This window comes from Epinephelus lanceolatus, chromosome 5 (genome assembly GCF_041903045.1).
Source record: "Epinephelus lanceolatus isolate andai-2023 chromosome 5, ASM4190304v1, whole genome shotgun sequence".
Classification (NCBI taxonomy): Eukaryota; Metazoa; Chordata; class Actinopteri; order Perciformes; family Serranidae; genus Epinephelus; species Epinephelus lanceolatus.
This window is the reverse complement of record NC_135738.1, coordinates 9,660,520-9,676,518: the sequence shown is the minus strand read 5'-3', so window position 1 is coordinate 9,676,518 and position 15,999 is coordinate 9,660,520. Positions and strand designations below refer to the sequence as shown.

The 15,999-nt window shown below is 40.7% G+C and overlaps 1 protein-coding gene across 1 annotated transcript in view; it reads right to left on the bottom strand.

Annotated features, from left to right (window-relative positions):
* Positions 1-1,646: 1,646 nt before the first annotated feature.
* LOC117262519 (DENN domain-containing protein 2A) overlaps positions 1,647-15,999 on the bottom strand; it is a 48,294-nt gene continuing 33,941 nt past the window's right edge. The window contains exons 10-20 of the mRNA XM_033635524.2: positions 15,594-15,703; positions 13,646-13,715; positions 13,239-13,316; positions 10,409-10,549; positions 10,087-10,235; positions 7,210-7,387; positions 7,081-7,122; positions 6,834-6,939; positions 4,103-4,390; positions 2,829-2,915; positions 1,647-2,634 (exon numbers count right to left, since the gene is read on the bottom strand). Coding sequence (XP_033491415.2) covers positions 2,603-2,634; positions 2,829-2,915; positions 4,103-4,390; positions 6,834-6,939; positions 7,081-7,122; positions 7,210-7,387; positions 10,087-10,235; positions 10,409-10,549; positions 13,239-13,316; positions 13,646-13,715; positions 15,594-15,703 — 1,281 coding nt within the window. The 3' untranslated portion in view covers positions 1,647-2,602. The remainder of the gene's footprint in view (positions 2,635-2,828; positions 2,916-4,102; positions 4,391-6,833; positions 6,940-7,080; positions 7,123-7,209; positions 7,388-10,086; positions 10,236-10,408; positions 10,550-13,238; positions 13,317-13,645; positions 13,716-15,593; positions 15,704-15,999) is intronic.

Here is a 15,999-nt window from a genome sequence, read left to right as displayed (position 1 = left end):
ACATAAGAAGACAGAAGCAATAATACTGTTGGACTTATGTGCACGTTGTGCAAGTCATTAAAAGCCCAGAGGCCAAACTGTCTGAGATGTGATCCTGAACTTTGGACTCTGCTGAGGCAACACACTCAGGATTACATGAACTGGGTAACAGAGTCCTCCAGTGGATGCTGTGGGTATGACATAATGCTGGCTCATTGGCAAGATTCACTTCACAGATGTATTCACCTGCCTGATGCTGCACCACCACACATCCTTTAAAGAAGCTGTCAGTGTTGTAGCGTGGTCAAAGGGTAGGGCGATAGGATCTGTACTGACCGTAGTTAAACAATAATGCAGGGTCCCATACTTATACACCACTCTATACATCATGTGTGTGTCCTGAGTCTGACTACACTTGTGGTGTTTGGGGCTTCTGAGAACATACAAGTTATAACAAAGTGCATCATAGAGCGATTCGATCCTTCCTGAATGTCCATAAATCAACTTCAGTTTTGGCCATCTGTGGAGATATCCTCCTGAGGAGATTTGGGGTTGACTGGGCCTCATACTTCATTCTACTTAACTGAGACCTATTGTCCTTGTTTGTGGGCACTTTTTTGTGCCATCTAGTGGTAGTAAGAGCACAACACACAATACATGTAAAAAGCAGTGCAGTGATGTGGGCGCTGCACCGAAGAGGGAGTTGAGCTGGAAGGTGAGCTATTAATTTACTAGTCCATGTACATCCCAACCCTCACCTATGGTCATGAGCTCTGGGTAGTGACCAAAAGAATGATGTCGCAGATACAAGCGGCTGAAATGAGTTTCCTCCGTGGGGTGACTGGGCTCAGCCTTAGAGATAGGGTGAGGAGCTCGGACATCCGGAGGGAGCTCGGAGTAGAGCCGCTGCTCCTTCGTGTCCAAAGGGGTCAGTTGAGATGGTTCAGGCATCTGATCAGGATCCTCCTGGGCACCTCTCACTTTAAGTGTTCCGGGCAAGTCCCACTGGTAAGAGGCCCCGGGCAGACCCAGAACACGCTGGAGGGATTACATATCTCATCTGGTCTGGGAATGCCTTGGGGTCCCCCAGGAGGAGCTGGAAAGTGTTGCTGGGGAGAGGGACGTCTGGGGTGCTTTGCTTGGCCTGCTGCCCCCACGACCCGGCACCGAATAAGCGAATAGAAATGGATAGATGGATGGATGTAAAAACAAGATGGCGCCGATCCCGACACAAAAGTGGACAAGTTCCAAAACCTGATCACATTTTATGGTCGAAACTTGTTTATCTAAGACTAATTATCTTTGTAGTTTGTAGTTGTTGTTGCTGTTGTTAAGTACTCATTTAAGGACATTAGGACTTAATAGTCATTGACAATGTTGAGTTATCTTATCTGAGCTGTTTACTTAACCATCTCTAAGATAAACAGTCTAAAAATACTTACTCTTGCTGAGTGGTGCTGGCCAACTTGGAGGTTCAAATTCTGGTCATCGAGTTCCTACAGTCGATAAACTACCTTACACACAGACAGTATGTTAGCTTAACAGTGTCAGTTTTAAAATTCAAAATGGTTAATTGCAGTGAGACTGTGTTACTTTTGAAAAAAGAAAAAAAAATCAGTTATTAAATCAAAAATACAGGCACTAATTAAATTGTATAAGAAGAGTCATTTGTCTAATTCAAAAATTCAAATCACTTTATTAATAAAGTTTCATTGCATCCTCGATCAAGTTTACGACAAACCTAATTGCTTTTGTGAAACACATTGATACTGATTGACCTACACATTTTCCTTCAACATCAAGTCCATCCAAACCGGACGCTCAAACCCAAGCGAGAGATGTATTCACATTGATTTCCTTCTCATCTTTACATTTTATTCCTTTTGGTGTTCATTTCTTTTTCCAATAAAAGTTTATTTATAAAAACAGTGGTACATTTACCCAACAACCCAAAGTGGTCTACAAACAGTCTGGACTAGACTCTGTTAAATAAAGCCTATTACAAACTACAGGAGATTTCTTTGCACTCATCTGAAGGAAACTTTAATAAAGAGATTAAGTTTATCTAAAAAGAATATAAATTAACTTAAACGCCTCCTGTTGATGAAGAAGTTGTACTATTGTATTTATAAAAGCTTCTATAGGAAATACTTGGAATGTATAGAAAGGTATGGTACAAAATGGGACCTTCAGAGACGCTCCCGCTTACAGGTTTATAGATGGAAGATAAGGAGAACACTGTTCCTAAAAACATTTACACTGTGCTGTGCTATACAGTGACACACTGCTGGGACTGACTGTGAATCAAAGGTCTAAGGAGACACTGTTAGACGTTGCTTTAACGTATTAGAGGGGTGTTTTGGTCCAAGCTGAGTAGAAACCCTTTACAACACTAATGGAATGACTGGCTAATGAAACTGAGAGCTAAACTCTAACGTCCCCCAGATTTCCTCATGTTCACAAACTATGAGTCCAGTTCACTTTAAGGGTCTTCCTTTGTTCTGACCTAAAGACACATCTCCGTCCCTGCGTTCTTCCACGTTCAGGGAGCTTGTCTTCTTTCCTGCTGCACGCCTCTTCATGCTTTTTCCTTCTTTCACACACGACATCCTGACTCCGAGCATCATTTCTTGGAGAGGAATTTCATCTTGTTTCCTGAAGAAAAACAACAACAACAACAACAAAAAAAAAAACAGATGTGAATCAAATCGTCATTTTTATTGGCTAATTTGCATTAGCTCTTGATTGTGCCCTAAAGAGCAGAGGCTTTTCTGCAAATCTAACTGTATAACTGGTCCAGCTATTTCATAGTCGATGAAGTGACTGATCGAGTGATACAGTGATCTTACCTAGACCTTTGAGGAACTTGTTGACCCCTCGTTGCTCGCTCCCTGGCAGTGAGTCCAGATACTCTTGAGCTCTCACCTCAAATAAACCTGGAAATAAAACAAGTCAAATATCTAAAGTGAAATGTTTTAAGAGACTTCTTACTACCGCTGTTCAAATAAATCAAATATTCTCACAATGTTGTACGGAAGCCCTGAGGGGCAAGGTGAATCACAGACACAGTTATACTTAATATAATCTAGGCTAAGTTCTGAATCTAAAATCTTTTGTTGCAAAAGCCAATATCTCCTGTGCGTTAGCCCACTAGTTTGACTGATTGATTGAAAGAAGACATGCCTAGTAAAACTGAATAAAAATAGAATATTATGTTTTTGTAAATAAATTTGGCTGAACTTTCAAGGCCCTTTGCATCGTGCACTAGGTGCTTCGTTCTGCATGGCTTTCTCACTCTCTTACGCTTGTCCTAATATCTCATGAAAGGAGAGGCAGAATTAAATACTAAGTATGAACCAAAAAATCCCTACTTTTGGGGATAATATCCAATATGCTGGCAACAAACTTTTGGCCAACATTGTCTGCAAATGTTTTTTTCACCTTGCTTTCAGGGCTTCCGTTCATAGGAGTGAAATCAAACGAACATGGAGAAGTTACTGTGGAATGACATGATACTCAGAAAGCAGCATATATAAAACATTAAACCTAAACTTATTATTTCAAAAAAGTCAAATTAATATTGAGATCTCAAAAACTATGACATCATTGTACAGTTCAGTGTTGACCTTAAAAACAGCAGGTGACAAATTAATCTCCAGTCAAGGTCCATTTAATCATCTGTTCTGGAGCTTTTGACCGTATCACACAGTCCTCATCATCTCATTAAAAGTACCCTATGGAGTTTTAGACCTCTGTTTTTGTATGAGTGGGTCCCCGTTTTGTTTATCTCTCCACAATGAAAGTTAGAACATGTACAGTTCCGTAAAAACGACACAGAATTCACCTGCTGATGAAGACCATGTGATAAGATGAAAGCTCCAGAGCATTATATAGAAGTGGACCTTGAGTGGGGGTCGTTTTGTCAATTATATCTATATAATTTCCAAAAATGGGAAAACTAAAGAAACTGTTCTCTAGAAATAAGAAAAATAATCACAGCTACTTCGCAAAATACAAATTTAATTTCAACAGAAAGGCACATACAGCAGGTGTGAACCAGTATTTCTACCTTAATAGTCATAAACTACACTGTAAGATGACAGCAGGTGATAAATCTGAGTACCTCTGAGGCCCTGCCTGCGCAGCTCCCTCTCCTGGATGAAGCCTGTGAACATCTGAGTCTCCATGAAAACCTCCAAGAACCTTCTCAAGCTCTTGGAAGTGACCGCTTTGCGAAAGGGGTCTCGCTGGAAAGATGAGGAGGGAGAAGAAGAGGGGCTGGGCAAGGTGGGAGAGGAGACAGACTCATCATCCCGCTCTGCTCCACCCATGAAGAGGGAATAGTGACCAACCATCTCCACGAAGAAACGTACAAAGGCCTCCGACACCACCGCACTGAGGGAGCTGGAGTCTGGGTGGAGGTAGAGAAAATAAATTAAATAGAAAAGATGAAATCACAGCATATTTACTGCCTTACACAGCAGAATGACTAACACATCCAGTGTCTGCAAAACACTGATCAATACCAGTGACTCAGCTGTTATTTTGCCAAGGTATTTCTGGTTAAACTTCTTCCCCAGAGTGTGGGAAAATAAACTCCATACTCACTGGAAATTTTTACAGATACTCCCCTTCTCACGCAACTCACTTTATACACATTTGAACTTTCCTAGATATTTTATTTAGACCAAGAGCCATTCTCTGAAGCCAAAAAATCAAATGACATTGTTTTATCATGTGATATACATTGCTGCAGCACTGAGCTTTCCTGAGGGATATTTACTATAGATGTTCAATTTCTGTTTTGAAACTGTCACTTTAACGTTCATGTCTTCTGTACATGGTGGAAAACTTGACTTAAAAGTGACACTTGTCATGTGGTCTTTAAATGGATTGCCTAAAGATAAAAATGATCTTTATTTGATTTCATGATTTCCACCATGAGGTTTTGCTCACATTTCACTCTGACAAACATGTATTCAGTACTTTGGTGTGTAACATATTATATAATTTACTAACTTAGGGATGTGTTAGGCTAGTATGAAAACATCAGTACTACGTCCTGTATACGCCACTGGATCTCCCCCTTCTCTTCCCAGTCATGCTGGCCATATCTTTTTTAAAAAGGTATTTTATTGATATTATTATATATATATATTTTTTATTCTTTTAGGGCCTCATAAATGTCTTTCCATACCTCATTAAATTGCTTTGTTTTATTGTCGTTCTCAGACAGTGTCTTTTCTATTCATTCATTTTATGTAACCACTTGTCCTGTTGGGGGTCTCGTGGAGCTGGAGCCTATCCCAGCTGACACTGGGCAACAGGCAGGGTACACCCTGGACAGGTTACCAGACTATCACAGGGCTGACACATAGAGACAGACAACTATTCATGCCTATGGGCAATTTAGAGTCGCCAGTTAACCTAACCTGCATGCCTTTGGATTGTGGGAGGACGCCAGAGTACCCGGAGAAAACCCACACTGACATGGGGAGAACATGCAAACTCTGCACCGAGGGGCTCCCCCACCTTGGGTTTGAACCAAGAACGTTTGTGCTGTGAGGCGACAATGCTAACCACTGTGCCACCCTCTCTTTTTTCTTTTCTTTTGTCTTTTCTATGATCATATCAAATAAAATCTTGTCCAACTCTATGAGCAGCCTCACGTGGTGTCCCAGAGTTTGAGAAACACTCCAAGGGTGCATGAGTTATAAAAACTAACCCCTCTAACTGCTGGATAAAAGCAGTGTTACACTGAACTCAATGGATTATAATTTTCACATGAACTGCGGTCAAACTCTCAAACTAGGTAGTGCTGTTAAAATAAGAACTAAGATTCTGTGCCTATTTCGTCACATTAAATGCTTTAAGAAACATATTTTAGTGTACTGTTCGGCTGTAAAATGAGAATGTTGTGACTTGGCTGCCATGTTGCATAAGCAAAAGCCAAGCACCGCACACTGGGCAGGGTAAACTTTCTCATTTTACAGCTAAACAGTACATTAAAATACGCTTCTGAAAACATTTAGGACAAAAAAATGGGCAATGCAGTTACAGAATCTAGATGAGAGAGTGATTGACATGACTGACTCTCTGGGTTAGAGACTCTGAGGCTCTGATTGGTTGTTTTCCAACAGCACAGTAGATTCTAGCAAAGGTCATTAGAAGCACTACAAAGATGAGGGGAACATGATTTCTTTTCACTGACTATCTGTCTCATGTTGTAATATGTGGATGTCGTGACAGGTTCAGTTATTTTTTTAAAAGTTACCAACTGTTCTTTTTATACATACTGCAGTAGCATCATTATTAAGGGCTCTTATGAATCTGGAATAACTTGGATTGTGTAGATGTAGCTTCTGGTCATACACAAAAGTCCCGGAACATGATAAAAAGAATTTCCCTGGAAAAACCCAGTGTTGTCATGGAAGAATGCTCTAACGCACCGCAAAAGTATGAGTTGCTGTGTGATCATTTGTAGGTGTCTCAAATGTCCCAAATGTGTTTTCATTGAATGTGGCTGGCAGTTGCTCAGGGGTGATGGAAAGTTGAAATTATATTAAAACATAGAGGTTATGTTTGGCAATACTCTGAACACCAGAGAACAGTGGGAGCACTTGAATGGCACTTAAACCAGGTTTTTAAGTCAGCAGAAAGAAGAGACAATTGATCCCACAGTAAGTCATTGAAAGTGTCCTGAGAAGATGATTTCTTGACAAGAGTGGGAACCAAACTGTAGATAGTAATCTTGATATTTTTATGGCACTGTCTTTAGTATATTTTTCTATTTTTTTTTTTTTTTCTAATAAAAATATTTTGTATAAAAAGGTGTAATAAGTGTGCTGAGTCACCATTGGGCAGATCTCCTTTCTCACAGGCCAGCTCCCTCCTCTTGTCCAGCACATGCTCAAGAGCCGCCTGCAGCTTGTGGGGAAGGATGGAGTCCTCATCATCCAGCTGTGGAAATAAAAACACAGCTGCTAATACAGTAAACATGCAGTGAATTAACATATTGCAGTCACATAACATCTGGTAGAGTCACCACACGTGTAAAAAGACTCCATGTGGCGATTTTCACTGTCTCAGTTATGTTTCTACCTGTCGTAGGAAGCGACTGTTGCCGAGGTCGACCACTAGGACCTGAGTGAAGAGCAGAGGGAGAGTGATATCATTTCCTGGAGTTATTGTTCAGTGGAGGAAAGGCTCACAAAAAAACCCTCATCTTACCTCTTCTATGGGCAGCTCTTTGAGTCGAGGCAGAGAGCTGGAGAGGAGCCCAACTATAAAGGGGGTAGGGGTGCAGACAATGTCCAGCATGGAGGGTGGGAGCACGGGGATGTACGTATGCTGCCAGGTGAAGGGGTAGAGTAGAGCCACTACTGCATGACAACACTGAGACAGCGTGCTGTGGAGACAGAGAAAGAAAAAGGTTAACGCTCATACAACAATGAAAGCCAGCTGATAAATATTTTGGGATGGGATATTAGCACAAGATACGTTTTCAAAAAACTGCATTATACACTTCAAAGGGAATGTTCACATTTAAGAGATACTTAAATCATGGGTACTTTCATTGGATTATTATTGAAACAATCTCACAACAAGGTCGTAGCTATTCTGGAGCTTTTGAACATATCGTTGATTAAAAACTTTCAAACGTAGTATGTAAGCCAACATGTATGAGAAGTTCTTAAAGGTATACTATGCAGAATCTTCCTAAAAAACAATTCATAGACTCAGACAAAAGTAATTCCTCTAAATCATCACCTATGACCCCACTGTAAGAGTGTGAATTTTTCAGAGACTCTGCCCTCTGTCTGTATTTTCGTATTTTCTTTGTTTGAGATGTTCCAGGACTTTATAAAAAGGTAGTGACCAGGTCAAAGACTGTAAGCAACACACATCCAAGACACTTAAATTCAATCCTTTGAAGACATTCTCAAGATAATCTTTAACCAAATGTAAGACAGTTTTTGACAAATCATCTTTTTCTCATTCAATCTTTGCAAGTATGAAGGTAAGTAGTTAATTTGGTCCTGTGCAGAGGTAGGTTTTATATAAGATTATGGTTATTAGAGTGAGTTAGGTTAATCTACATTTTGCCAACAAGTAAGTAAAAGGATGAAGTAAAAAGACAGTATTAGGTTTAGTGGTAGGTTTAAAGATTTTTAACATCAAAAATGTGGAGCTTCACGCAGAGAGCTTGACCAATTTTGACAAACAGAAACTACAATGACATTAAAGAAAATATTTGTGGCATTTAAGACCAACAAAGTCACATTCAAGACTATTTACTAACGTTTAAGGTCTGATATTTACGATTAATTATATTTATGACATTTCAAAACTTTTTAAGGACCTGCACACACTCTGCAAGAGAAAGCAAAAAAAATCGTGGACATAGCGCCAGAAAAAGGCAAATGTAGCGAGGTGAAACGCAGAGTGGTTGGCTTTTACTTTTGCTGGCGATTCTGTTTACTGTAGAAACAGTAGCAAATGATTCCTGCATTGTAAAAAGTGAAAACTGAACACCTACAATTTTATGACAGCTGGGGAAACTTATCTGATGAGGATGATTATGAGATACAAATGAAAGCTTAAGAACGGTGAGACTGTTTTGTCAACAATCAGGTCAAGAATTAACTGTTAATCTCAACATTATGATTATTATTTATTTATCTTTGCAGTATATGTTATGTCACACCCCTGTATTGTGACATAACATCTTCACCTGTAGCTATATATACACAAAGGGTGCAGTGAATTATATATATATATATATATATATATATATATATATATATATATATACATATATATAACCACAATCACCTTGATGTACAGTGCATTAAATATGTATCCCAGTATATTTTGAGGCAACAGTAGTTACGTCTGCCTCAGTCAGTTTCTACATTTCCCATGATGGCTTTCTATAACAATCCCCAGAAAACAGAGTGAAAGCAGAAAACCTGCTGTTTTCAGCTATGAGTTACACATGTAGATCAAATCAAGAGAGTGACATTGATACAAAGAGAGCTTTGATCCAGAGGTACTGGACAACAAGAGCTAACTTGATATCTTAATGTTCTTCACAGAAACAGTAAAATATTACAAAAATCTCCCCATCTTTAAAAGCAAGGGTATTATGACTGTGGTTTCCTTTTAACAGTCTAAACTAAAAGTCCAGGCTCCACCACAAGATGGTGCTGATCAACTCCTCAGGAAAACAAACTTCTGCTGCCACCCGTTTCTTAATTTGGAACATAATGTTAAAAGTTCATTCCTGTTGCTCCAAGAGACCCGCTGTTACCCTGAGAGGAATGTTAAAAAGCATCTCTTAGGGCAGAGTGATGTAACACTTATAAAAACTATACAGCGGCAGCAAACACACTCACCCCACGCTGTTAACTTAATCTCTCCCGGGTGTGCATCTGCTCACAGTTAATTCATTAACAAAATGATTGACGAGGCCAAGTTTCCACTCCACGGTGGAGAATGTGCTACGACTTGTGATCTGCTTATGAGCTCTGGTGAGAAATGCTTCCTATGCTACCTTTAAAACATCAGCACATGGGCGAGAAGAGAAGATGCGGAAAAAATCTGAAACTAAATCTGAGCTGCAACAGGACACTTAGACTGTTTCTGCTGAACCCACATGTTGAACCAGGTGTGCCACAACAGTTAAAGGTTTTAAGTGGGCTGTGTGGGTGTGCTGACGTCACTGCACACACGTGTTAGGTCTGGAGTCATGCTCTGAAGCCTAACTCCTTCTATCTGGCATCCATGACAGTTTTCCAGAGAAGAAGCGATTGTTCCCCAGGCGACTGTATAACACAACAGCATTCCTTCCTCTCACACTCGGTCAGGATCTTCTTTTCCTCAGACTGTTTGTAGACTTGAGGTCTCTCTGTCACATCATTCAAACTCTTTACTCTCGATCTTTTCATCATCAAAACACTAACTTCGATAGTCTGATCGCAGCAGATTAATCAAAACAGCACAATAATGCCACCCAACGCAAGACTGATGCCTGTTGCAAAGACTCTTTAGGCTGGAAATCAGGCTAACCACTGTGCTCTGTAACAATATGCTGCTGGTGCCAACCTGAGTTTGTCGGCAGTGAAGATGACTCTGCGCTCCAGAAGTAGAGAGGCAAACACTCGGAGGAGGAGACGTAGACTCAAGGAGGAAAAGAGACATTCAAAGTCCACATGTTCCAGACGAGAATCTGACGGCCTACACAGCTCTATCACCTGTACGAAAGAGAAAGAAAGATACGAAGGGTATTAGATAGTGATCTTCTTACTGCACACATGCACATTAAGAATATGACTATTTATATAATCTTTAAAAGCACATGAGTTTTGCCTCCAGGAATGAGGTGAAAAACGACTGGTTTTCCACAGTGACACCACCACCATCTCACCTCTGTCCCGGAGCCAGGTAGGAAGTTTTTGACAGTGATTGTCCTTCCTGGAGCAGGGAAGGGAGCTTCCATTATGCCTCTCATGAATGGCTGCACCAGAGCCGGGGAGATAGCCCTCCTCTTTTCCACTTCATCCAGGATCTGCAAAACAGCGGGGAAAGCACATTCATATGTCTACGCTGTAGATTTGTTAAATTATATACTGGACATGATTCAACTTATCAACCGTCCGATATCATTTATACCATGGTAGATATCGCTTTTGTATCTCTGGATGTATGGGACCACTGAAGGCAGTGCTGCAAATCAAAGAGCTTGGATTTTAAAATTATTATAGCATCAACGTGACACCTCATCAGGTATTTAAGTTACTAGATTAGCCTTAAACTAGTCACACGTAATCAGACCTATCTCCACAGCGCTGTGCCAGAGTAAGAGAAAGGTCTGGGAGCAGACATGATCATTCTGCGATAGGGGAAAAAATGCTCTGGCTAGTTTGTATTTCTTTAAACCAGTCACAATATACTTTGGCAGCACTAAGCCCAGGATGCAGTGACAATGCCCTTGCAAAATAGTGTTGGGGTTGAACTTCTTTTGGTGGAATATTTGCAGGTGGGGAGGTGAGGACTGTCATTTAAGTTCTACAAAAAAGAAAATGTGATTCAACTTTTACAGATAAAAAAAGACAAACATAATTTGATAATCGGTGCCCTAGAGGTGAGGACTACTGATCCTTTAGCTCTGGAGGAACTCACTGGGCCAGTTGATTTTTAGCTGTATATGCTATATGTGTGCAGAACATTACTTCAACAATATTGCAGAAACTTGTGTGAAGTGAAACCAGCACATGCCGCTGCCAGAGTTAACTCAAACTGGCTGTGTCAGAAAACGGATCAACATCAGGCACGAGAGTCCTGAGAGATGGAATCTGGGCTTTTCAGAAGAATTTATTTTTTTCAAGCAGGTAAAAGTCCCATTGAGATTACAATCTCTTCTTTCTGGGAACTGACGGCATCAGATTCAGGTGCTATGATAAATGACTCAAGGGTGGAGTAACTCAGTATATATAAAATCCTTTTGAAGACTTTCATTCTGTCAAGAACGCTGGCTGTTATCATCACAAACATATACATTCTTGCCATGATGCGGTGGAGATAGTCGAACACTGTCAGGAGTCAATACAACAAATGGCTTACAGCCTGAATCCATCATGTGTACCCCTCCGCTCACATACTGTACACATCTGTATAACATTAAACTTTTATGTAGCTGATCTGTAACAGATGAAACATACTCAGAACATCATCAACACTGACTACTTTCGATGTAGAGGCAGCTATCAATCTACTTAGCTCTCCTGTTACAGCAGATATACTGTAGTGACCCTTCTCTGTACAGGCCTGTATCCTTACAAACCCAATTTTAGCAATGGCACAGATTTACGTCTACAGGCCGACATGCATATAAATCTAAGGCCCAATACGGGGAACCTTTTCCACTGCGGTAACCACATCAGCTGCAGTTCACATGTGCGTCTGTAGTGGAGCCAGGATTTCGAGGCTCTGTGGGAAAGTAGAGCGCTCACAGGGTGGGTGGGGCTCTGCGGGCACCGAGGGTGGTACTGCTCTGTACTCTTTTAATGGGGGTGGGGTTGCATGTATGTGTTTGTGTAACACATGCAATTCCGTGTGCTGTAATTTAATTTGATGCAAGACGTATTTATGTTTACTTTGTGCATTCGTGTGCGTGGTGGAAGAAGTAATGAGATCTTTAACTTTCATGTATGTATGCGTTTTTAGCATTTTATTCCTTTTGTGCAGCATTTTGGTCAACCTCAGTTGTTTTAAATGTGCTTTATGAATGAATTTGAGTTTGAGAAGTTAAAGTAGCAATACTACGGTGTAAAAAGTCATGCATTCAAAATCCTACTCAGATAAAAGTACAAAAGCATTAGCATCAAAAAATAATTGAAATACCCCAAAAATAAAAGTACTTATTATGCAGAACGGCCCATTGCAGAACATATTTTATTATTGGATTATAATTAAAGATACATTCATGTTTACAACACATTAAAGTCCGCATAAACCAGCATTTCAAGAGTATCTAGCTTTAGTATCGTAACATATTTCCGAGTGAAACAGAATAGGCTGGCTAAATATAACACTGGGAGGAATTTAATTTGATCGTTGAAAAGTGGGTGTCAGAGTGGGGCAAGAAACAGAGACAAAGAGTTTGGAATATGCTCCTTGTAACTTTAGTTTCTGAAGCAGTCCACTGTAAAATGCCTTGTTCATAATCGCAAGCTGTCACAGATACCAGTTTACTCTAAGTGAATAAATTCCAGCCTGGGGTAACGAAGACAACATAGCATGGTGTTGCTAACAAGCTATCTAATCTTAGCTCTGTGCGGCTGAAAGTTGCAGAATGACTGATGGGTGGATGTCAAGATATTACTGGCTGAAACTGGTTGGTACTAGTTTACGTAAGCACCATAGACTGTGTAAGCACATGTCATATTTTGTTTTACAGGAAGAATGTTGGATATTGATGTAAGAATACAAAGAAATTCATTTTGTTTATCCTTTGGCACAGTGGCCTCTTGTTAAATAGGTGCACAGTGTGGCCTGGGGTGTGATCTAAAAGGGTTAAAGGGGCATTTTTAATTTCATTTTAAGATTAATGTTTAATATTGACTTCTAAAATGTAGTGTAGTAGAGATATAAAGTAGCAGAAAAAGGAAATACTCAAGTAAATTACCTCAAAATTATACAACAGTATAGTACATTCCACCACTGATATGTCAACATGCTTAGTTTACTGTATCTACCTTGGAGAAGAGATCGAAGCAGCCCAGGCGGCTGACAATGCAGTAGACCTCAGGGAGCCTCCGGCCTTTACCACTGGGCTGTGAACAGGCAGCGAGGAAAAAGACAGCTTCAAAACCAAGGAGTGTCACAAGACTGCTCACCCAAGTACAACCACAGGATTAGAGCACTGGAGCAAAGCAAAGCCTTTGTTTCGCAGACACTTTGAAGACTTTGACTTTGAAAGATTTGAATCCCTTATCCACAGAATTCAAGAAATATGTAGGGAATAAATATAATGACAACATGCATAATAATACAAGAGCAGCAGAGGAAACTGGATGAGCATGTTTATAATGAGGGATTCTTTGTATTAAAATCAAATGAGGAGAAGATAGTGAGGAGAGGCAGCAGCATTTGAGGAGCATACCAGTAATCGCCGACAGTAACCAAACCGCCTGCTTCCATCCTCACCAGTCAGGACAAATGAGAACGTCTCACTTGGGATTAAAGAAAGAGACAAAAATATCATTCAGACATGCTGGAAAACATCTGAAGCTGTTGAAATCACACAGAAAAGACTGTTGTGGAAACAGAAAACTCCAATCTGGAGCAGACTTTGTGTTGTGGAAAACAAAGGTATGACTTGTACTTGAGAGGGAAGGCCCTCGGGACAGGCTTACTCTGCAAATATCCACACAAATCCTCCTAAACTCTACCTGACAGGTACTCGTTGACTGATGACGACCTTTGCGACAGGCGGGTGTGTCAGCAAGTTCAGTGCAGGCGTGTGTTTGGTGCCCCCCACCCACCCCCACCCATCGAACATTTGCCTCCAGGTAATTATTAGCCATCACCATCAGGACACACATCATCACTTCTCAGAACAATACCGATGTTGAGAGGCTAAGCTAAGAGGTATTGGGTAATACGGCCAGTTTTAAACATCATACAAAGAGAGGTGATTTTGTAATAACAAACCAGGTGTGAGGTGCTAAATCCACCACCTCTCCCTGTAATCATTTGTCACTGTCGGTGCCTTGTCGTTAAAGAAAGACCAGTCATCTTTACAAGCCAGGAGGTCATTTCTATTTTGGGCTTTCAGTTTCGTCTCTAACAAGTGGTTATTAGAGGGTGTAGAGGGTCCCCACCGGGGCCCCGCAGGGGACTGTCCTCTCTCCCTTCCTCTTCACCCTCTACACCACGGACTTCAGCTATTGCACTGAGACCTGCCATCTTCATAAGTTTTCTGATGACTCTGCTATAGTTGGATGTATCACCAAGGGTGATGAGGATGAGTACAGGGCTGTTGTGGATAACTTTGTCACATGGTGTGAGCAGAACCATCTGCAGCTCAACGTGGCAAAGACAAAGGAACTGGCGGTGGATCTGAGGAGGACCAAGACATCGGTGACCCCTGTTTCCATCCAAGGGGTCAGTGTGGACATTGTAGAGGACTATAAGTACCTGGGGGTACACATTGACAGTAAACTGGACTGGGTTAAGAACACTAACGCTCTCTACAGGAAGGGCCAGAGCCGTCTCTATTTTCTGAGGCGACTGAGGTCCTTCAACATCTGCCGGACTATGCTGAGGATTTTCTATGAGTCTGTGGTGGCCAGTGCTATCCTCTATGCTGTTGTGTGCTGGGGCAGCAGGCTGAGGGTGGCGGACACCAACAGACTTAACAAACTGATCCGCAAGGCCAGTGACGTTGTGGGAACGGAGTGTGACTCTCTGATGGTGGTGTCAGAGAGGAGGATGCTGTCTAAGCTACGAACTGTCTTGGACAATGTCTCACACCCACTCCACCATGTGCTGGTCAGGCACAAGAGTACTTTCAGTGGGAGACTCATACCACCAAGATGTACCACTGAGCGCCACAGGAAATCATTCCTGCCTGTGGCCATCAAACTGTACAACTCCTCCCTCTGAGTGGCCCTGAGACTTTCACACACTGCAATAACTTAATTTAACTTGTGCAATAACCCCGTTCACCCTGACTGTATATATTCTGTTTGTGTAAATTTTGTTTACAATATATATATATATATGTGTATATATATATATATATATATATATATATATATATACATATATAATTTACGTTTATGTTTGTTAATAATTCCTGTTTATTTAACTATATATTTGTTAATACTATTGTTTAAATTTCTTATATTTTCATGTATCTTTCCTGTCTTGCAAGGAGCACCTGTAACATAAATAATTTCCCCTCGGGGATCAATAAAGTATTTCTGATTCTGATTCTGATTCTGATTCTGATTAGCAACAGCTCAGCTATTAACACTCTGCTGGGAAATTCCAGTGTCTTTGCTTTGTTTCACTTTTGCTGTGGCAGCAGTCGGACTCGGACTGACCTGGGGAAGTTGTCGACAGGCGCCCAGTCTTTGGCATCAGGGAAACAGAACTGAGGGATGACCTTGAGCTGGTCCTCAGCCTCCCGCATGAACTTGAAGCTCCTCTCAAGCTGGGTGAAAAGAGAGAGACAATGTGGAAATTAATATATTTAAGGATAACACCATTTAAGTCTTCATGTTTTACTTGTTTTATTGGATCATTATGAGACTAATGTGAAACTGAGGTAAACCTAAAGCAGAAAAAATGCATCTGCACAATGAAATAAATAAATCATAAATCACAACAAGAGCCACTTAAAGCACAAATATATTTTTTCTATTGCAATAACCTAAACAGAATTTTAGATTTGTGTTTACTTCTTTCCAACCCTTGTTGTTCATCAGCATACAACTGCTGTGTCACTAA